Raw genomic sequence first — 22,744 nt, 5'->3', positions numbered from 1 at the left:
TAGTATTTCTACAACTGTTCCATTTCGCAACGCAGCATAAAGTTCAGTTTGAGGACTACTCGGAAGAAACGTTGCTTGACTTGAAGTGAGATCAGTAGTGGATGGTGAACACTGCATATGAGAAGGCAATGTTTTTGAAGAAACAGAAGAAGCCTATGATGGTAAGAAAACTCCCTACTTCCTTGGGTTCGTCCAGCTGCTCATTCAGAAGTAGCAGACATTTAGGTTTCAGATCTCGCTTGTCACAAAGATTCCTGAAATCAGGGAGCATAGACTGAAAAAAAAAAAACATCGAGTCACCATCATAGCTGATGGCTCTCCAGTGTCTTTTCATTCCAGTAAGCTTCATATTTCCAGCTTCATCTGGTATCGACACCGTACGATAAAAGGAAAAACGAGGCATCTCCACAGACTACATAACAAGCGGCAATAGCCTCGCGATCACACGTAGTGGCCACCCTTGTCATGCACCCTCAAATCTATCTCACAAATTTTCTTGGAAATGGAAAGAGGTATCGTTCTCCTTCCACCATTAAAAAACATTTCGACATGTTAACTGTATTTCGTAGACAGTGATATATGTCCTAAAATCCACCAGATGTAAACTGGTCAGCGAGTGCATTCTTCACTGCAACCTTTCAAAATATGCCATGTCGTTTACCAGTTTGTCAGGTACTGCAACAACTATGGCCAATAGTAAAAAGAAGACGGAGCAGCTCCGTTAGAATCGAATGAGAACGACTGCACAGCAGAGAGCATACGCGAATCTGAAAACCGTGGTTTCTAATTTTTCACGAAAAAAGAAACAGCTTTAATGAGGAAAAAGTAAAGAGAAGGATGTAGCTTTGCTTCGTTTAGGTAAAGAACACTTTTTTCGAGACCCACCTGACGGCTTCGAAATTCATATCGTACGACATAGTTGCGTGGAGCACCCAGCATAAGCTGTCGTAGCGGGCGCTACAACACAGATAAATGTCGGCGACGTATTGCTGCCATCCCAGTGTGAACTAGTTAAGTCGCTTCAACTGTTTTTCTATGTACTCCACCAACTCAGATCGCTTTTGCGTCATATCGTTAGTCACATTACGTACCGTATCGCGTAACGTATCGCCTCAATGGGAACTGCATCTTAAAATTCCCAGAGCGTACGTTTCTGGAAAAGCCAACCAATACAACGCTCCCTCCTACATACACTGGTACCAAAATTAAAGCAACAAACAGAAATTTTGCAAAGTTGCGTTTATTTTGCCACAAAACAGAATAAACAGGTGGTAGTAAAGTAAAAACAATGTAAAGAATATACAACGTAATCAACTGCAACATGCTTAACGGTAGACAAAAATGTTCTTCGCTTTTTTCGCAGCTGTACGGATTTGTACGCACGTTCTGACAACTGGTTAATGTGTTCCGTATCGTGTGTGACCAGCTCTGTGACCAATACAGGCCTGACAACGACGGGACATGCTGTAAATGATATCGAACTCATGTTGAGCCAATAACTTCCATTCTCGCTGCAGAGCTGCTCATACGCCTTGGAAAGTAATTGGTGGATTTTGACGTGATGCAGACCGTCTCCCTAGTGCATCCCAGACATGCTCTACGTGTTTGAAATCGGGAGAGCGAGGAAGCCACGCCATACGTGCAATATCTTCCGCTTCCGAGCATGAGATCCCGAGACCTCCTCACGGAACCTGACAGCAGTTAAATGTTGATGATTCGCACGGACAATTTCATGAAGAGGTGTTCGACTGGTCAACATTATCCCTCCCTACAGCATTAGCGATCTGAGACGCCCACTAAACCCGCAGGGCAGAACAGATGATTAGGATTGTGGAAAGGGCCAAATAAGGTGTCGGTCAGGTTCACTCGAAATTGTAATTTATTGTAATTTAATAACGCCTTTATACCAGAACGGCACATAGCCGTACATTTAGAACTACGTGTTTCAAAAAGGCAATTATTTCACGGCTGAAGGCCTTCAAACAAGAAATCTTAAAAATCAACAAATAAAAATGCAGTAAAAATAACAAATAAAATAATTAAAATATATATGGTATCAAAGCTAGGCTGGAAAGCCTCAAGGCAAAAGTAGATAGAACAAACACATGCAAGGTGCAATACAAGCAGCTGAGGGCCACAATTAAATTTGCAAATTTTAAAATATATTACCATAATCTCTTAAGGCAGAAGGCCGCAATGTATTTGCTTAAAGGGGAATTTCAAGAATAAGGTTTTAAGCAGCTTAAGGCCCACAATTGATTTTCCAAAATTCAAAAATACGTAAAGTCCAGTAAAAACAAGAATCTTTAAATCATTGGCTATGATACTTTATAAACAGACATTTAAACACCGGTGGGAAGGACAATAAAGAAAATGGCACTCATAAGCCTCCAGGGAGGTCGGTCTGCCGTCGTTCACTTAGGTGAGACAGGTGGTGAGCCCAACTACACTCGATCCGTCGGAACCTAACCAGGGGACAGCCACGGACCGACCGACACATCGACTTGCTTGCCACCAATCAGTACATGAGAACTCAAACAGAAAAGGTTACGAACGTGATAAGCCATAATCAAGTATATATTAGCTGTCAAAACTACACGCCATGTTGGACAGCGACAACAGGTGAGGAAAGGACGCTGCCTGAAATTACGTTAGTGCCCAGGGCAGGTAACCGGAACACTAACGGCCACAAGGCATAAAATTCCGCTGGTGCACTTGAATTTGAAATACAGTGATATAGTTAACTTCACCCAAAAGGAATACTGCCTGAATTTACGTCAGTGGCCAGGGCAGGTGACTAGAACACTAACGGCCACAAGGCAGAAAATTCCGCTGGTGTAATCAAATTTCCGGCCACGGGGGTCGAGCGGTTCTAGGCGCTTCAGTTAGTAACCACGCGGCTGTTATGTTCGCAGGTTCCAATCCGGCCTCGGGCATGGATGTGTGTGATGTCCTTAGGTTAGTTAGGTTTACGCAGTTCTATGTCTAGAGGACTGATGACCTCAGATGTTAAGTTCCATAGTGCTTAGAGCCATTTGAACCATTTTTGTACTCAAATTGTAGTCAACCAATATAGTTAATTGCACCGCATGGCGGCTAAATTTCAGCAATAGAAACACTCGGTATTGCTCACAGGAAAACGTCCCCAACAGTGAACCACCACAACATGAATGGACGTGGCTTGGGTAGTTGAAACTACTACTCAGCTTTGACGTCCTGAGTCGGTGAACCACGAAGCTCGAAGTGATCGGACAGCTCCACACACGCTCCGACACTGTGCAGGGACCGCCAGCGGACCCAGCCGACTGCACCGAACGGAGATAACTTCCCTGGTCCGCAGTAACCGACCGACTCCCCTCAGAATGCCGACAACATCTAAAATAGTGGTCAGTGGAAATAACGCCAACTACACACACAACCTGACAAACACTGCACGAAGACCTGAACGATACCCAACAGTAACTAAGCACGCATGAAGATAAACTGGGAGTCGATGCACACACATACACACACACACACACACACACACACACACACACACACACACACACAGCCGACTCATTAACGATCGGCGAGCGAAGACGCGTCTTCCGGTAGGACAACCGACCGACGATAAACCAAGACCGTGGCCCGGCTAAAGTGACGTGTGGCGGCAATGGTCGGGCGATCCACGTCGACGAAGACCTCACTGCTGCTCCAACCCGATTGCACTAGTGCCGCATTGCTACTCCCTGACAGGCAGGTCCGGACTGCGCTCCAGAAGCATTCCAACTGACTGGCAGCCCGAACTCGCGACGCGACCCGAACTCCCTTACGACAGACAACGACCGGGAAGTACTAGCAGTCGAGCAAAGATACTACGAGGGGATATATCGATACGCGCTGCTAGCGCCGGTCACGGATAGGCAAAGCAGCAACTCAGTGACAGTAGTAATTTACACTCCTGGAAATTGAAATAAGAACACCGTGAATTCATTGTCCCAGGAAGGGGAAACTTTATTGACACATTCCTGGGGTCAGATACATCACATGATCACACTGACAGAACCACAGGCACATAGACACAGGCAACAGAGCATGCACAATGTCGGCACTAGTACAGTGTATATCCACCTTTCGCAGCAATGCAGGCTGCTATTCTCCCATGGAGACGATCGTAGAGATGCTGGATGTAGTCCTGTGGAACGGCTTGCCATGCCATTTCCACCTGGCGCCTCAGTTGAACCAGCGTTCGTGCTGGACGTGCAGACCGCGTGAGACGACGCTTCATCCAGTCCCAAACATGCTCAATGGGGGACAGATCCGGAGATCTTGCTGGCCAGGGTAGTTGACTTACACCTTCTAGAGCACGTTGGGTGGCACGGGATACATGCGGACGTGCATTGTCCTGTTGGAACAGCAAGTTCCCTTGCCGGTCTAGGAATGGTAGAACGATGGGTTCGATGACGGTTTGGATGTACCGTGCACTATTCAGTGCCCCCTCGACGATCACCAGTGGTGTACGACCAGTGTAGGAGATCGCTCCCCACACCATGATGCCGGGTGTTGGCCCTGTGTGCCTCGGTCGTATGCAGTCCTGATTGTGGCGCTCACCTGCACGGCGCCAAACACGCATACGACCATCATTGGCACCAAGGCAGAAGCGACTCTCATCGCTGAAGACGACACGTCTCCACTCGTCCCTCCATTCACGCCTGTCGCGACACCACTGGAGGCGGGCTGCACGATGTTGGGGCGTGAGCGGAAGACGGCCTAACGGTGTGCGGGACCGTAGCCCAGCTTCATGGAGACGGTTGCGAATGGTCCTCGCCGATACCCCAGGAGCAACAGTGTCCCTAATTTGCTGGGAAGTGGCGGTGCGGTCCCCTACGGCACTGCGTAGGATCCTACGGTCTTGGCGTGCATCCGTGCGTCGCTGCGGTCCGGTCTCAGGTCGACGGGCACGTGCACCTTCCGCCGACCACTGGCGACAACATCGATGTACTGTGGAGACCTCACGCCCCACGTGTTGAGCAATTCGGCGGTACGTCCACCCGGCCTCCCGCATGCCCACTATACGCCCTCGCTCAAAGTCCGTCAACTGCACATACGGTTCACGTCCACGCTGTCGCGGCATGCTACCAGTGTTAAAGACTGCGATGGAGCTCCGTATGCCACGGCAAACTGGCTGACACTGACGGCGGCGGTGCACAAATGCTGCGCAGCTAGCGCCATTCGACGGCCAACACCGCGGTTCCTGGTGTGTCCGCTGTGCCGTGCGTGTGATCATTGCTTGTACAGCCCTCTCGCAGTGTCCGGAGCAAGTATGGTGGGTCTGACACACCGGTGTCAATGTGTTCTTTTTTCCATTTCCAGGAGTGTAAATTAACGTAATGAGATGGAAGTACGTAAAAATAAGATCTAAAATAGATGATGGCGGGAACACGAGCCACGCACGGTTCAGGATCCTACTCGATATAGGTCTCTTTCCACAGTGTTTCAGTCCAGAAATCGTGTTCCAGATGCGAATCCGTCAAGAGTACCTTTCCAGATCAAATCGGGTCTCACCTGTGAAAGTGACATTGGCCCACTGCTCGACCATCCATGTGGTATGTTGACGGCTCCACTCTCGACGTTCCCTTCTGTGAAGACACGCCAGAGGTAAACAGACAGCAGGTTTCCAACAATGAAGGCCTCTCTGTTGAAGCCTTCTGAGGTCTTCTGTAAACCGTTTGCTTCGATACAACACGTCCAGAGGATGCTGCGAAGTCAGATGCCAGTTGCAGTGCAGTACCAAGGCGGTACTCTCGTGCCCCTACAGCCAAATAACGATCCAAACTTTCTGACGTCACACGTGGTCGGCTCTGTCCTGCTCTCCAGGGTACAGTTTCGGTATCTATAAACTGTCACCTCATCCCAGAAACAACAGAACGATTCACATTAATCTATGGGGCCACATCAGTTTGCGACCGTCCTGCTTCCATTCTACCTATGGTCCTCCACCGCAGAGAGTCTGGTAGGCGTCTTCTCTGTGCCATACTGCACCGTCTGTGACTGTGCACAAAGCGACTGTGGATGTGGGACTACCCTGAAAACACTACCCCGTTTGATAGGTACCCTGATGTCATCGTTGGCGTGGTTGACCGTTGACCGGAATGCCATCTTGCGTGCAGAAAACGATCGTACGGACATCTATTGACAGTTTGTATGACTATATCGCGAATTGGACATTGGATGGGAAAATAGCGGTTCGTTACTTCAATTTGTGGAGCAACCAGCATTCACTGTTGCTACGACACAGATAAGAGTCGGTGACGTATTGTTGTCGTCCCAGTGTGAACTAGTAAAGTCGCCTCAACTCTTTTTATATGCAGTCCACCAATCCCTGGCGCTTTTGTGTAATACCGTTAGTCACATCACGTATCTTATCGCCTCAATGGGGACTACGATTCTTGGAGCATACGTTTCTGGACGAGTCAACCAATATAATGCTTCCTTCTACATATACCTCGCGAAAGGACCAAGAATTTAAAATTAGAGGGACTCAGGCTCACATTGGAGCTTACCAACAATCATTGTTCCCGTAGGCCATTTCCGAGTGGAACAGGAAAGGGGAGGGGTTGACAGTGATACAGACAATATTCTCAGCCACATACCACAACACTACATTGTGGTTTGCGGAGTATAGAAGTAGATGTAGAACTGTCCACTGCCAGCCTGCACATTACAGGGGGGAATGAAAGCACTGTTAAATAAAATAAAAGAAGTGGACACCATCTGTTGGTACTGGCCAACAGTAACGAGCAGCAACCACCCGACAACGTGAAGCAGATATCTTGAAGAAATATTCTGGATTTTACATAACAGAGTGATTGTTAGTTGTGACTTTGTTTGCAAAATACACTACTGGCCATTAAAATTGCTACACCACAAAGATGACGTGCTACAGACGCGAAATTTAACCGACAGGAATAAGATGCTGTGATATGCAAATGATTAGCTTTTCAGAGCATTCACACAAGGTTGGCGCCGGTGGCGACACCTACAACGTGCTGACATGAGGAAAGTTTCCAACCGATTTCTCATACACAAACAGCAGTTGACCGGCGTTGCCTGGTGAAACGTTGTTATGATGCATCGTGTAAGGAGGAGAAATGTGTACCATCCTGTTTCGGACTTTGATAAAGGTCGCTTTGTAGCCTATCGCGATTGCGGTTTATCGTATCGCGACACTGCTGCTCGCGTTGGTCGAGATCCAATGACTTAGCAGAATATGGAATCGGTGGGTTCAGAATGGTAATACGGAACGCCGTGCTGGGTCCCAACGGCCTCGTATCAGTAGCAGTCGAGATGACAGGCATCTTATCCGCATGGCTGTAACGGATCGTGCAGCCACGTCTCGATCCCTGAGTCAACAGATGGGGACATTTGCAAGACAACAACCATCTGCACGAACAGTTCGACGACGTTTGCAGCAGCATGGACTATCAGCTCGGAGACCATGGCTGCGGTTACCCTTGACGCTGCATCACAGACAGGAGCGCCTGCGATGGTGTACTAAACGACGAACCTGGGTGCACGAATGGCAGAACGTCATTTTTTCGGATGAATCCAGGTACTGTTTACAGCATCATGATGGTCGCATCCGTGTTTGGCGACATCGCAGTGAACGCTCGTTGGAAGCGCGTATTCGTCATCGCCATACTGGGGTATGATCCAGCGTGATGGTATGGGGTGCCATTGGTTACACGTTTCGGTCACCTCTTGTTGGCACTGACGGCACTTTGAACAGTGTACGTTACATTTCAGGTGTGTTACGACCCGTGGCTCTACCCTTCATTTGATCCCTGCGAAACCCTACATTTAAGCAGGATAGTGCACGACGGCATGTTGCAGGTCCTGTACGGGCCTTTCTGGATACAGAAAATGTTCGACTGCTGCCCTGGCCAGCAGATTCTCCAGACCTCTCACCATTTGAAAACGTCTGGTCAATGGTGGCCGAGCAACTGGCTCGTGACAATACGCCAGTCACTACTCTTGATGAACTGTGGTATCGTGTTGAAGCTGTATCGTGTTGGTGCTGTACACCGCATGCAAGCTCTGTTTGACTCAAGGCCCAGGCGTTTCAAGGCCGTTATTACGGGCAGAGGTGGTTGTTCTGGGTACTGATTTCTCAGGATCTATACACCCAAATTGTAATCACATGTCAATTCTAGTATAATACAGTTGCCCAATGAATACCCATTTCTCATCTGCATTTCTTCTTGATGTAGCAATTTTAATGACCAGTAGTGTATTACGTTTCTAGCCATAATCTCGTTATTTAATTGTTGCACCACCGACGCTGACCAAGGACGTCAGCTGGGTAAGTAGGAGAAGGCTGGATTTCGTTGAGACACGGTGGCCACATTTCCAGGCTGCGACTCCGGGTTCGGCGCTGGCCTGGCTCGGCGGCTGGACGCGCTGGGTGTGCCCGTGGTGGCGGGCTGCCTCTTCCCGGAGGGCCCCGGAGCCAAGCAGCTGGTCCAGCAGTGCTCCTCCAGGCTGCGCGTCCTGCCACTGGACGTCACCTCGGAGCAGCAGGTGCGCGATGCCGTCTCCAGCATCCGCGAGAGCCTGGACGGCCGAGGTACGTCTCTGCTGCCGCCTTCAACACCGGTCTCTCTACGTCTAGCACGCGGAACGCAGTTCCGCTTCTTCGACAAACAGTAGAATGTGAAAATGAATTAATAGTCCCTTTCTCGAACTTCTACACTGATGAGCCATAACGTTGTGACCACTGCCCGAGTCCAAATTGGATACCGCTTGGTGGGGTTGCTGGCACTTTACACCATGTGCAAAGTGTACATTCCCGTTCCAGACTTCTATGACTTGTAGAGGGTAGTGAGTAGATAATATTTTGAATTGGAACCCTTGTGCTATAACCATTTGAAAACATATTGATAACGTGACCACATCTACAAGTAACTGATCAGACGTGACCCAGTACATGACTCGTTCTACAATTATCTCAAATGGCTCGGAGCACTATGGGACTTAACATCTATGGTCATTAGTCCCCTAGAACTTAGAACTACTTAAACCTAACTAACCTAAGGACATCACACAACAATTATCTCACTAACTTTTATTTTTATACGAACGCATAGCTTCGTGGCGATATACATTCATAAAATTTTCTCGGGTTTCCAGCCGCATCCAGTGGTTTGAAATCCATGAGCTTTCGGCGGAATTCTTCTAGGCCATTGTCAAATGGTGGTTGTCGAACGATTGCTGCTGCCGTCCTCATATAGCCGAACTGTCTTCAGCGACGTCACTGGTGCTCGCTCGAGAGCCATATATGGTAACCTTTTCACTGCGCACTTGCCGAGCCCTTTTCAACTTTCCGATGGCCTGGATCTAAGCTGTGCTTATTTGCAGGCCGTCGTCTTTATTAAGGGTGTTGACAGAAATTTTTAACTCGATCGCTTCTTTTATAACACTGTCACGAAAACTAGTAGTTGTGTATTGGAAGCCCACCCACACAACCCGATATCTGCACGCTACCAGCTATCGCCACCCTTCACAGAAAAGTTCTATTCTGAAGACATTGGTGCATCGAGCGGAAGCAGTTTCAGACGCTGAAAGCCTTCCGTAGCGACTGAATCACTTACGGAAATTCTTCAAAGGAAACTGCTACAACAACCGCCAAATTTCGCAAGCCATCTTGACGAAGAAACATAAGCAGAAGACCTCCGAGGAGGGCACGAAGAAGCTTGCGTTCTTGCCGTTCTATGGCTCAACATCAGGAAAGATTACCTGGTTTCTAAAGAAGCATAAAATCGATACCGTTTTTTCAGGGCACCGGCTAAAATTAGACAGCTAATGAGGCCTGTGAAAGACGATGTGAACGCCAAGAGTACATAAAGTACCGTGTGAGTGTGAACATTTCTATAAGGGGCAGACTCTACGTAGTACTGAACAGCGCCGTGTGGAACACGAGAGATGTTTTCTCCTACGGTATCCTGAGAAATCAGCGGCAGCCGAACATACATCAGAAAACGGAAGCCGTATTGCATTAGCGCCAGACATTTGTTATTACGATGACTGCTGGTTTTTGGATAAGTGTTATAAAAGATGCGATCGAGTTAAAAATTTCTGACATCACCCTCAGTAAAGACGGCGGCCTGCAGCTAAGCTCAGCTTGGAACCCTGCCATCGGAGAGTTTTAGCGGGCGCGGCAAATATGCGATGAAAACATTACCATATATGGCTCTGAAGCGACCACCATTGACATCACTGAAGACAGCGCGGCTATAAAAGGACGGCACCAGCAATCATTCGACAGTCACCACTTGACAATGGTCGAGGAGAACTCGGCCGGAAGCTTGTGGATTTTAAACTACTGGATGCGGCTGGAAGCCCGAGAAAATTTTATCAGTAACTTTGTTTTGCGTCATCAGTCTTCTGACTGCTTTGACACCGCCTGCAACGAATTTCTCTCCTGTGCCAACCTCTTCATCTCAGAGTAGCACTTGCAACCTGCGTCCTCAGGTATTTGCTGGATGTATTCCACTCTCTGTCTTCCTCTACAATTTTTGCCCTCTACAGCTTCCTCTAGTACCATGGAAGTCATTCTCTGATGTCTTAACAGATGTCCTATCATCCTGTCCCTTCTCCTTCTTAGTTTTTTCCACATATTCCTTTCCTCTCCGATTCTGCACAGCACCTCCTCATTCCTCGCCTTATCAGTCCACCTAATTTTCAACATTCATCTGCAGTACCACATCTCAAATGCTTTGACCCTCTTCTGCTCCGGTTTTCCCACAGTTCATGTTTCACTACTATACAATTCTGTACTCCAGACGTACATTCTCAGAAATTTCTTCGTCAAATTAAGACCGATCTTTGATATTAGTAGACTTCTCTTGGCCAGGAATGCCCTTTTTTCCATTGCTAATCTGCTTTTGATGTCCTCCTTGCTCCGTCCGTCATTGGTTATTTTGCTGCCTAGGTAGCAGAATTCCTTAACTTCATCTACTTCTTGACCATCAATCCTGATGTTAAATTTCTCGCTGTTCTCATTTCTCATTACCTTCGTCTTTCTTCGACTTACTTATTATACTGTTCATTCCGTTCAGCAGATCATATAATTCTTCTTCATTTTCACTCAGGATAGCAATGTCATAGGCGAATCGCATCATTGATATCCTGTTACCTTGTATATTAATCACACTCCCGAACCTTTCTTTTATTTCCATCATTGCTTCTTCGATGTACAGATTGAACTGTAGGGGTGAAAGACTACATACCTACCTTACACCCTTTTTAATCCGAGCACTTCGTTCTTGGTCGTCCACTCTTATAATTCCCTCTTGGCTCTTGTACATATTGTATATTACCTGTCTCTCCCTATAGCTTGCTCCTTATTTTCTCAGAATTTCGAACATCTTGGACTATTTTACATTGTCAAACGCTTTTTCCGGGTCGACAAATCCTATGCACGTGCCTTGATTTTTCATTAATCTTGTTTCCATTATCTACCGCACACTCATAATTGCCAAACAAACGGCTCGTGTACTTCAGCGTGATGCAGCACGGTCCGTTCCTTGGAGTACCACAGTCATGATTGCTGACAGTGAAGATACCTCTTTTTCCGAAACCGTTGCGTAGTTTTGGCGAAAAGTGTGCGCGATGGAGTCGGACGTTATGGAGAAAGAACTTGATAAAGGCGACTAGCAGCTTTTCCATTCCAGTGAGCTTCGCCATTCAGAAGGATCATGTCGGTTTTTCTGCAAACGTGTAGTCAACCATGTTGCTCTAACGCTCACAGCCACGTGAATGAGATTTGAACTACGTCAGAAGCGTAGGACAGACGTCAAGTGACAGCCGATCCGACGCAGCTACCCCCACCCTGACTACCCTGTTCCATACCTACTTAGAAACACGTTTTCAAACGACTGTAGCAGGGAAACGGTATGTTGCCGGACATGGGTTCCTATTCAAAATATTATGTACTCACTTCGATCTATAAGTCCTACAAACCTGTAACGAGAATTTCCGAACATTCTGTATAAGCGGAGGGGGGAAACGAATGGGGAATTATCTCTAGTGACGATACGGACCTCAAATGGGGAATGCCATTGGCATAAGCGATTCTGGCAAAAAGACAGATTATTTACAAAAGGTAGCGCGACACAAATCGTAAATATTTGAAGAACTGCATGATTTACCACCAAGAGCTGCCGATAAAATTCTTGCATTGAAGAACCAGTTTCGGCCCACGAACCATCATCATTTTCATAACGGCACTTACAACTCTATACTAGCCGATATAAAATCAATGACGGCATACAATAAAGTCTATGAATTCCTCACTGTAAATTAAATTACAACACACAGAATAATGTAACCAACTATAAACAAAGCATATCATGAAAAACATAGCTACATCGTATTTATATGGAGTTACCTGTTGTCACATAGTAACAGAAATTAGTTCGTTATTCATACAAGGTGGCAAACAGTACACTCTTTGCTATTATTATTTTGTCGCAAAGTGACGTTCTGAACCCGTGGCTGTGTAAAAAATATACGTCGACTCTTATATAAAACAGGACAGCAACCAGCCACTTTTTACAATGCTATTTATTTATTTAAATAGTGCCGTCACTGGTTTCGAACATTACAGTTCATTTTCAGGTGGCTAATTCACGTTAAGATAAATTTTACATTAGCTTTCACTTTTTGTTTTCCCAAATGATGAAATTTCTTTGGGATGGTCGTGTCCTACGACCAAAACAAGATGTAGAACAATGTCTTTTTAACTGCAGTTATGCCTCACAGCGATTTTAAATGATCTAAACAAACTATTAAAGTGAAGATATTTCGCTTACTTACGTAGTAAAACTATCAAAGTGCTGATATTTTGGTTACTTACGTAGTAACCAAAACATTTTCACTTTAATAGCTTGTTTACGTCGTTTAAAATCGTTGTGAGGCACAATTGCAGGTAAAAAGACATTGTCTCACATTTTGTTTTGATTGTAGGGCATCACCACCCCAAAGAAATTCCATAATTTTGGAAAACAAAAAGTGAAAGCTAATGTAAAATGTATCTTAACGTGAATAGCCGTCTGGAGATGAACTGTAATGTTCGAAACCGGTAACGGCGCTATTTAAATAAATAAATAGCACTGTAAAAAGTGGCTGGTAGCTGTCCTCTTTTACGTAAGAGTCAACCTGTATAGTGCACTCTTTCATCCCACATGAACAGTCAGTTTCAACGCTACACTGAGTCTGTAGAACAAGCACAACAGCAACACAGTCAGAACACTTACAGAGTCAAAAATAACCAACAGGAAGTAAACAGTGATTGACAACAGGAAGACAGCCCAAACAGCTGAGTACATATCATTGTGGACACAAGTCAAGAAGTATTTTCGTATGAAAAACTTAAGGACGAATGTAACTTTCGCATTATGTGTCACCGCCAGGTAACGTATCTCGATGAAACTTGGACCAGACATAGAAAGAAGTGTTATAGTATACTACAAACGGTAACTCAAAGACATACGCAGTCAGGAGAAGAGAAATGGCACTTTTATCAAATGGTTCAAATGGCTCTGAGCACTATGGGACTTAACATCTATGGTCATCAGTCCCCTAGAACTTAGAACTACTTAAACCTAACTAACCTAAGGACAGCACACAACACCCAGCCATCACGAGGCAGAGAAAATCCCTGACCCCGCAGGAATCGAACCCGGGAACCCGGGCGTGGGAAGCGAGAACGCTACCGCACGACCACGAGATGCGGGCAAGCATTTTTATCAAAGACAATAATTACACTGAAGTCACCGCGATTTATGATGGTTCCCTGGACATTATAAACGGCGGGGAAACTATTGGATGTCCTTTGGTGCATGTTTATGTGCTGCTGAACATCTACCGAACGCATCACACCTTGGCTGTACTGATTTCCAAACATTCCAACATGTTAGCCTCAAAGTTGTTGAGACACTGTACTCCTTCCCTACGTGCGTCTTTTCATGGATGCATTCGCTCATGACTTCATTTTCATGGATGACGATACGCAGGTGGATCCGGAGCTCTTGGAACGAGAGGATATTTGGCGAATAGGATGGGCTGCCCATTATCACGACGAAAACCATACCGGGCACGAGTGGGGTGCGTTGCGGAGACGTATTGCCGCACGTTCACTTACACCAGCATCCGTGCAGCAGTTGTCAACCGCGTTGGTTTAGGACTGGAACGCCCCATCACAAGAACTCCAAAACAGCCTTGCGGCCAGCTCTGGTGCATGTTGCAGAGCATGTACTGGTCTCTGTGGTGATCACACACACACTATTAAGAACCATGTCCAGGGGACCATTATAAGTCACGTCTCAGTGCGTGAAGAAAAGTGTTATTTCTGTTCGTCTCATTGTTATCTTCTTTACTATACTGTAGCAGTTCTTTTTATATACGGCTCAAGTTTCATCTACCTCCGTTACTTCGTTGTGACCCATCATGCATAAGTTACATTCATACTTTTGCACCATCTGTATATTTATTTCAAGTCTTTCCTATTACTTTTTCCAGTTGTTACCAATGCTGTCTCAAGCAAGAATTTAGGACACCTTTTTTTTAAAAAAAAAATTCTTTCTTTGTGAGGAAATTAATCGAAATCACGTATTATGAATCTCACCTGCCAAATAAAGCACTGACAGAAACAACAATACAGCAAGACTCCGCAACAACTAAAAAAAGTACTGTTAAAAGCTAAGTACAGTTGGTCCAGGGGTTCATAATCTTGATACAGAATGCCAATAAAACACATGATTCAACATTTAATTCTCAAGTTTCAGTTAGGAAGGAACTTATCAGAAAACATTATAGACCCTAATGTGAAATTTATTTAATCTAACAACTTCCATAGTACAGTAAATTAACTCAGAAGACCAATCAATAGAGCGATTCGAACTTCCTGGCAGATTAAAACTGTGTGCCAGACCGAGAGTCGAACTCAGAACCTTTGCCTTTCGAGGGAAAGTGCACTAACATGTGAGCTAACAGTGCACGACTCACGACCCTGCTCACAGGTACTGGCGGAACTGGAGCTGTGAACATGGGGGTAGCTAAGATAGTATATCACTTGCCCGCGAAAGGCAAACGTCCCGAGTTGGAGTCTCGGTCCGGCACACAGTTTTAATCTGCCAGATTTTATATCAGTGCACACTCCACTGCAGTGTGAAAATCTCATTCTGTGAACATCCCCCAACTAAGCCATGTCTCTGAAGTATCCTTTCTTCCAGGAGTGCCCGTTCAGCAAGGTTCACAGAAGAGCTGTGAAGTTTGGAGGGTAGGACACGAGGTAATGACAGAACTGAAGCGGTGAGGAGGTGTCGTGAATAGCGCTTGGGTAGCTCAAATGTTAGAGCAGTTGCAAGCGAAAGGCAAACGTTCCGAGGTCGACTCTCCGTCCGGCACACAGTTTTAATGTGCCAGGAAATTTTATATCAGCGCACACTCCACTGCAGAATAGAAATCTCATTCTCGAATAGAGCAATTATCAATAACTCGACTGTGATGAAGGTGAAATGGACCAACAAATAAGTCTACAAAAATAAAAATGGACTTTTTATCTCATCAAATAATACCTTGTTCTCCATTTCAAAACCTTTTTTTTCTTATGTCCGTATGCTATCCAACCATCTTTCTGAGTCATCATACCTCCTCGTAATAAATCTGCAACTCACATAGTTCCAAAAGTGCGTCCATCCATTACACTGAACACTCAACGAAAAGAACCGCCTGCTGTACGTCTCAGCTTTCCACTGCTGACTGTCAAAGATTCTACAACTCCACAGTGCTGCCATCGTAGGCACGGACACGCCTAATAAGTGTTTCTCTGACCACAATTCTTCAAATATATCATTTTCCTTTACAATATTGACACATCCAATAACATCATCAAAAAATAACCATCTTACAATATTTTATTTCAAGAGCACACAAATTTAGTTATTGTCACCTTCAATATACTCCCCTTCTCTTCCTTTATTGATGGAAACAGTGCTGGAAATGTTCCCCTGTATCTGCTTGAAAACGCGTGACTTTCTTTTCTTTTTTCTTCACTGTTTTAACGGACTGTAATCTTGTCCATTTTAATTCAGATTTTACCTTAGGGAAGAGATAAGTCACATGGTGCTAGGTCAGGCGAATAAAGCAGATGGTCTAACACTGTGATGCTGTATTTCTCTAGAAACTTCTTAACACACAATGCGGTATGTGCGCTGCGTTCTCTCTATTCAGAAACCATGAATTGTTCTTCCACAATTCGAGTCATTTTTTCTTATTATCTCACAGAGTTGAGCGTGAACCTCAAGGTGGAAATGAGCGTTTGGCGTCATTGGCCGGGAGGCCTCTTACGGGGCAGGTCCGCCCGCCTTCAAATGGTTCAAATGGCTCTGAACACTATGGGACATAACATCTGTGGTCATCAGTCCCCTAGAACTTAGAACTACTTAAACCTAACTAACCTAAGGACATCACACACATCCATGCCCGAGGCAGGATTCGAACCTGCGACCGTAGCAGTCGCGCGGCTCCGGACTGAGCGCCTCAACCGCTAGACCACCGCGGCCGCCTCCGCCCGCCTTGGTGCAGGTCTTACTACATTCGACGCCACATTGGGCGACCAGCGCGCCAGATGGGGATGAAATGATGAAGACAACAAAACACCCACTCACTGAGCGGAGAAAATCCCCGTCCCAGCCGGGAATCGAATCCGGGCCCCTTAGGACGGCAGTCCGTCACGCTGACCATTCAGCTATCGGAACCTCAAGGTAATAATGTTGGTTAATACTCGTAGTTTGATCTTCAGGAATCAAGGTACGCAGTTCCATGAGTATCGAAAGACAATCATCATAGCTTTGAATCTTGATTGGCTCATTTGAGCGCTTTTCGCTTTCTGTGGAGTTGGGGCCCCTACAGAGGGTGTATTGGCGCTTAGTTTCTGGATCATAAGTGAGAAAAGTGAGAAATGAAGTTTCCTCACGTGTTATCACTCTTTCCAAGAAACTGCGATCGTTTTCAGTGATATTCAAAGTGTCAGTACAAACATTTTCACGACCTCCTTTTTGTTCGATCGTGAGAATTTTCGGCAGCAGTTTCGCACACATGTTTCTCATGTTAAATTATTTGTTTAAAATTTGCCTTGAGCATTCTTTGTCAATTCCTACAATTTCATCAATCGAAAGAAAACTCAATCGACGGCCAGATCGAATAAGATTACCTACTTTTTCGACATTTTCATCCGTTTTTAATGTTGAAGGCCGTCCCTGGCGTGAGCCATCTTCAGCGTCTTCCTGGCCATCTTGGAAACACTTGCACCACTCAAAAACTGGCATACGTTTTGACGGAGAAGGTTGCATACTTGACAGCTAGTGATCGTTCAACTTTGATGCATGCGCACTTACCCTGTGACAGCATCAGTCCCGTTATTGTACCACCAAACCTCGTACACATAGATTAATGAGAGTGATTCAAGAGTCGCCGGCCGAAGTGGCCGTGCGGTTAAAGGCGCTGCAGTCTGGAACCGCAAGACCGCTACGGTCACAGGTTCGAATCCTGCCTCGGGCATGGATGTTTGTGATGTCCTTAGGTTAGTTAGGTTTAACTAGTTCTAAGTTCTAGGGGACTAATGACCTCAGCAGTTGAGTCCCATAGTGCTCAGAGCCATTTGAACCATTTGATTCAAGAGTCTTTCATGTCGAGGACAATTAATTTAGCCGTACCAGCTGCCAATTTAGGTGGTTCTTATCTGTTTTCTGCGTGGACATTGGAATGTGGAATAATTTACAGGCAGACTTTCTATATTTATAATCAGATTCGTAATGAATCAACATGAAGCAATAGTGGCTTCTCTGGAATAAATGGATTTATAATTTATGACAGTATGAATAAGAAGGACGTAATCAGGGGTGTTCTGCTGTTAGAAGACCAATGGATTAAGTCATTGAACTATCTCTTTTGTTGCAAAGGATTCTTGTCATCACTAGTTTTTAATTTTTTACGGCAATTAATTACCGGTACGATGCGGGTAGGAGCCACACGGTTTCATTGTTTTGCTAGACGTGATCTGTTTGTAAGCTGTCTTTCTTCGTAACATCCGACTGCTTTCAAATTACACTGAAGAGCCAGATAAACTGGTACACCTGCCTAATATCGTGTAGGGCCCCACGAGCCCACAGAAGTGCTGCAACATGACGTGGCATGGACTCGACTAACGTCTGAAGTAGTGCTGGAGGGAAATGACACCATGAATCCTGCAGGGCTGTCCATAGATCAGTAAGAGTACGAGGAGTGGGATATGTTATGAACAGCATTTTGCAAGGCATCCTAGATATCCTCAATAATGTTCATGTCTGGGGAGTTTGGTGACAGCGAAAGTATTTAAGCTGAGAAGAGTGTTCCTGGAGCCACATTTTAGCAATTCTGGACGTTTGGGGTATCCCATTATCCTGCTGGAATTGCCCAAGTCCGCCGGAATGCACAATGGATATGAATGGATGCAGGTCATCGGACAGGATGCTTATGTACGTATCACCAGTCAGAGTCGAATCTGGACTATCAGGGGTCCCATATCGCTCCAACTGCCTACGCCCCACACTAGCTTAAGCAGTCCCGTGCTGACATGCAGGGTCCATGGATTCATGAGGTTGCCTCCGTAGCTGTACACGTCCACCCGTTAGCGACAATTGGAAACGAGATTCGTCCGACCACCCAACATGTTTCCTCTCATCAACAATGAAATATAGGCGTTGACGGGCCCAGACGAGGCTTTAAGCCTTGTGTCGTGCAGTCATCAAGGGTACACGAGTGGGTCTTCGGCTCTGAAAGCCCATATCGATGATGTTTCGTTGACTGGTTCGTACGGTGACATTGCTGATGGATCAAATCTACAGCAATTTGAGCAAAGGTTGCACATCTGTCACGTTGAACGATTCTCTTCAGTCGTCGTTTGTCCCGTTCTTGCAGGATCTTTTTCCGGCCTTAGAGATGTCGGAGATTTGATGTTTTACCAGATTCACGAGTATACCGCGAATTGGTCATACGGGAAAATCCCCACTTCATCGTTACCTCGGAGATCCTGTGTCCCATCGCTCGTGCGCCGACTATAAGACCACGTTCAAACTCACTTAAATCTTCATAACCTGCCATTCTATCAGCAGTAATCGATCTACGCCAGACACTTGTTGTCTTATATAGACGTTGTCGACCGCAGCTCTGTATTCTACCTGTTTACATATACGAATGCCTATACCGGTTTCTTTGGAGCTTCAGTGTATATTTATAATCAGATTCGTTCTGAATCAACATGAAAGAATACTGGCTTCCCTGGAATAAATGGATTTTTATATTATGTCAGTATGAATGAGAAGGACAACATTAGGGGTGTCCTGTTGTTGGAAGATTAATAAACTAAGTGATTGGACTACCTCTTTTGTTGCAGAGGAATCTTGTCACTACTAGTTATTAATTTTGTCTGGTAGTTAATTACTGGCACGCTGAGGGCAGAAGACACACGGTTCATTATTCTGACCGATCGAGGTGGCGCAGCGGTTAGCACCCTGGACGACGGTTCAAACCCGAGTCCGGCCATAATTATTTATGTTTCTCGTGATTTCCCTAAATCGCTTCAAGGAAATGCCAGAATGTTTCCTTTGAAATGACACGACCGACTTCCATATCCATCCCTAATCCGACGAGATCGATGACCTCACTGTTTGGCCCCGTCCCCCAAATCGACCAGCCAACGAGTCACGGTTTTGCTGGACATGATCTGTTTCTAAGTTGTCTTCCTACGACAGATCCGACTGCCTTAAAATTAAGTGCACAAAACTGCGGGAACTTACAACGTTAACGCCGGCCGCGGTGGTCTCGCGGTTCTAGGCGCGCAGTCCGGAACCGTGGGACTGCTACGGTCGCAGGTTCGAATCCTGCCTCGGGCATGGATGTGTGTGATGTCCTTAGGTTAGTTAGGTTTAAGTAGTTCTAAGTTCTAGGGGACTGATAACCACAGCAGTTGAGTCCCATAGTGCTCAGAGCCATTTGAACCATTTACAACGTTAACAGTGACGCGCACCGCTATGGATATTAACATAATCTGCAGACGCGGTAGTAATGTGTTTGTCATCATTGCGGGAACATCTCAGCACATCGCCACTACGCTACTCTTCCATTGCATTCAGTGAACCCATACATAATAAACATACATAATGAACGTATTGGCCTACTCTTGATCAATAAACCTATACATAAACCCCGAGACAGAACTGAGCAATACTGACTGAAAGCCAGAGGGCGAAGGGTAAAGTCGACATTACTGTTGTCAACAGCAAGTACCGCGAGTGGATGGAACAATTTTGTTTCCAAACAAAAAACATTACGTATGCGGTCGGCGTTTGTACTAAAAAGTAGAAATTTTTACTCGAATACAGACAGGTGGATAGACTGGGGAGTAAGAAACCAAATGAAATGCAGTTATACACGGAAGCGCCAAAGAAACTCGAACAGGCATGCGTATTCAAATACAGAGATACGTAAACAGGGCTGCGGTCGGCAACGCCTCTATAAGACAACAAGTGTCTGGCGCAGTTCTTAGATCGGTTACTGCTGCTACAATGGCAGGTTATCAGGATTTAAGTGAGTCTGAACGTGGTGTTATAGTCGGAGCACGAACGGTGGCAAACAGCGAAGAAGTGGGGATTTTCCGGTACGACCATTTCACGACTGTACCGTGAACACCAGGAATCCGGTAAAAATCAAATATCCCACACAGCTGGATCCGGAAAAAAAGTCTTGCAAGAACAGGACCAACGACGACTGCAGGGAATCGTTCAACGTCATAGAAGTACAACCCTTCCGCAAATTGCTGCAGATTTCAATGCTGGCCCATCAACAAGTGTCTGCGTGGGAACCATTCAACGAAACATCATCGATGTGGGCTTTCGAAGCACACAAAGTTTTCCGCCTCGCCTGGGCCCGTCAACACCGACATTGGACTGTTGATGACTGGAAACATGTTGCCTGTTCGGACGAGTCTCGTTTCAAATTGTATCAAGCGGACGGACGTGTGCGGGTATGGAGACAATCTCATGAATCCATGGATCCTGAGTGTCAGCAGCGGACTGTTCAAGCTGGTGGAGTCTCTGTAATGGTGCAGCGCGTGTGCAGTTGGAGTGATATGGAACCCCTGATACTTTTAGATACGACTGTGACAGGTGACACGTACGTAAGTATCCTGTCTGATCACCTGAATTCATTCACGTCCATTGTGCATTCCGACGGACTTGGGCAATGTCAGCAGGAAAACGCGACACCCCACACGTCCAGAATTGCTACAGAGTGTATCCAGGGACACTCTTCTGAGTTTAAACACTTCCGTTGGACACCAAACGCCCCAGACTTGAACATTACTGAGCATATCTGGGATGCCTTGCAACGTGCTGTTCAGAAGAGAACTCCATCCCTCGTACTCTTCCGGGTTTATGGGAAGCCCTGCAGGATTCATGGTGTCAGTTCCCTCCAGCACTACTTCAGATATTAGTACATTCCAGCCACGTCATGTTGCCGCACTTCTGTGTGCTCACGGAGGCCGTATACGATATTAGGCAGGTGTACCAGTTTCTTTGGCTCTTCAGCGTATTTCAATGCCCCCTAGCAGCTAATGTCATTATTTCCTTTGGATCGCGAAATACAATTACTCTGAAACGAGTAGCTGGAGACCAGGGCATGAAAGTACTCAGAAAATATCCCTGAACAGCGCTCCCTGAACAGCTCTCAAAATTTTGTCGGTGCAACAAGGGTTTACCTTGCATACCCACAATTATTTATTGACACATTATAAGCTCCAGCTTAATAACGTGTTAATCCACCACTGGACCAAAATACAGCAGCGATAATGCGTGGCAGGTACGGGTTACCATAAATCCACGCAGTCACGCAACTCCCGTAAATTACTTGAGCTTACTACATGGTGAACGTTCCAAGCAACCATTCACCTGGACGACGGCATACCCAGTGACGACTATCAATCTGGTGTAACAATAAATTTGGTACATGGAACAAGTTTCCATTGATACATACACCAATTTCGACGAAGCCACACCCAGGGCTGGTCAGAGAACATTTTTCCACACAAGCAACTTGTCATTTGGCGCCTCCCTTTCACCTGTTTCCCCTACTGATTGTGATACAAATGTATACCAATCTTGCTCTTGGTTGCCACTGATGACCACTCACAGCTTAATCCTCTCAAGACGCCGCTACTCCTGTTTTATATCCTGTGCGGAACTCTTACAGTTGTGGAGCTCCTCTGAACTTGTGGTCCGAAGTGGTGCCTTGTGTGGCGTGTGCTTTAAATAGGACCTGGCCACATCCACTGCAGTCTTGTTTCAGGAGATGTCGTTGGGTTAACACTGTCGTCTGCTGCAGTGCACCTTGCCCAACAGTGAGTGCTCAACGATGTGCTTCGAGACATTTGTGGCTGCAACAGCATTGTACTCTGTCACGCCATGCCGATTTCCTTCAGCCACTTTCCATAGATACTCACGAAAGTAGCCGAGGAACGGCCGAACAGCTTAGCCGTTTTCGAGACGCTCGTTCCCATTCGCTGGGCTCACACAATCTGCCCTCCGTCAAAGTCGTTTTTGTTTGCCGATTTTTGACCCGTATCATCGCTACAGTGCTTCCCCATTTTCCTCTACTCTGCTTACAT

General features: G+C 46.0%; 1 protein-coding gene across 3 annotated transcripts in view; it reads left to right on the top strand.

Moving 5' to 3' along the window:
- LOC126242219 (short-chain dehydrogenase/reductase family 9C member 7-like) overlaps positions 1-22,744 on the top strand; it is a 189,467-nt gene that overhangs the window by 62,381 nt on the left and 104,342 nt on the right. For all 3 annotated transcript variants that reach the window (XM_049948072.1, XM_049948070.1, XM_049948071.1), the window contains exon 3: positions 8,396-8,608. In XM_049948072.1, coding sequence (XP_049804029.1) covers positions 8,396-8,608 — 213 coding nt within the window. The remainder of the gene's footprint in view (positions 1-8,395; positions 8,609-22,744) is intronic.

This window comes from Schistocerca nitens, chromosome 1 (genome assembly GCF_023898315.1).
Source record: "Schistocerca nitens isolate TAMUIC-IGC-003100 chromosome 1, iqSchNite1.1, whole genome shotgun sequence".
NCBI classification, from domain to species: domain Eukaryota; kingdom Metazoa; phylum Arthropoda; class Insecta; order Orthoptera; family Acrididae; genus Schistocerca; species Schistocerca nitens.
The sequence above is the reverse complement of the archived record's forward strand: the minus strand, read 5'-3'. Positions and strand labels throughout refer to the sequence as shown.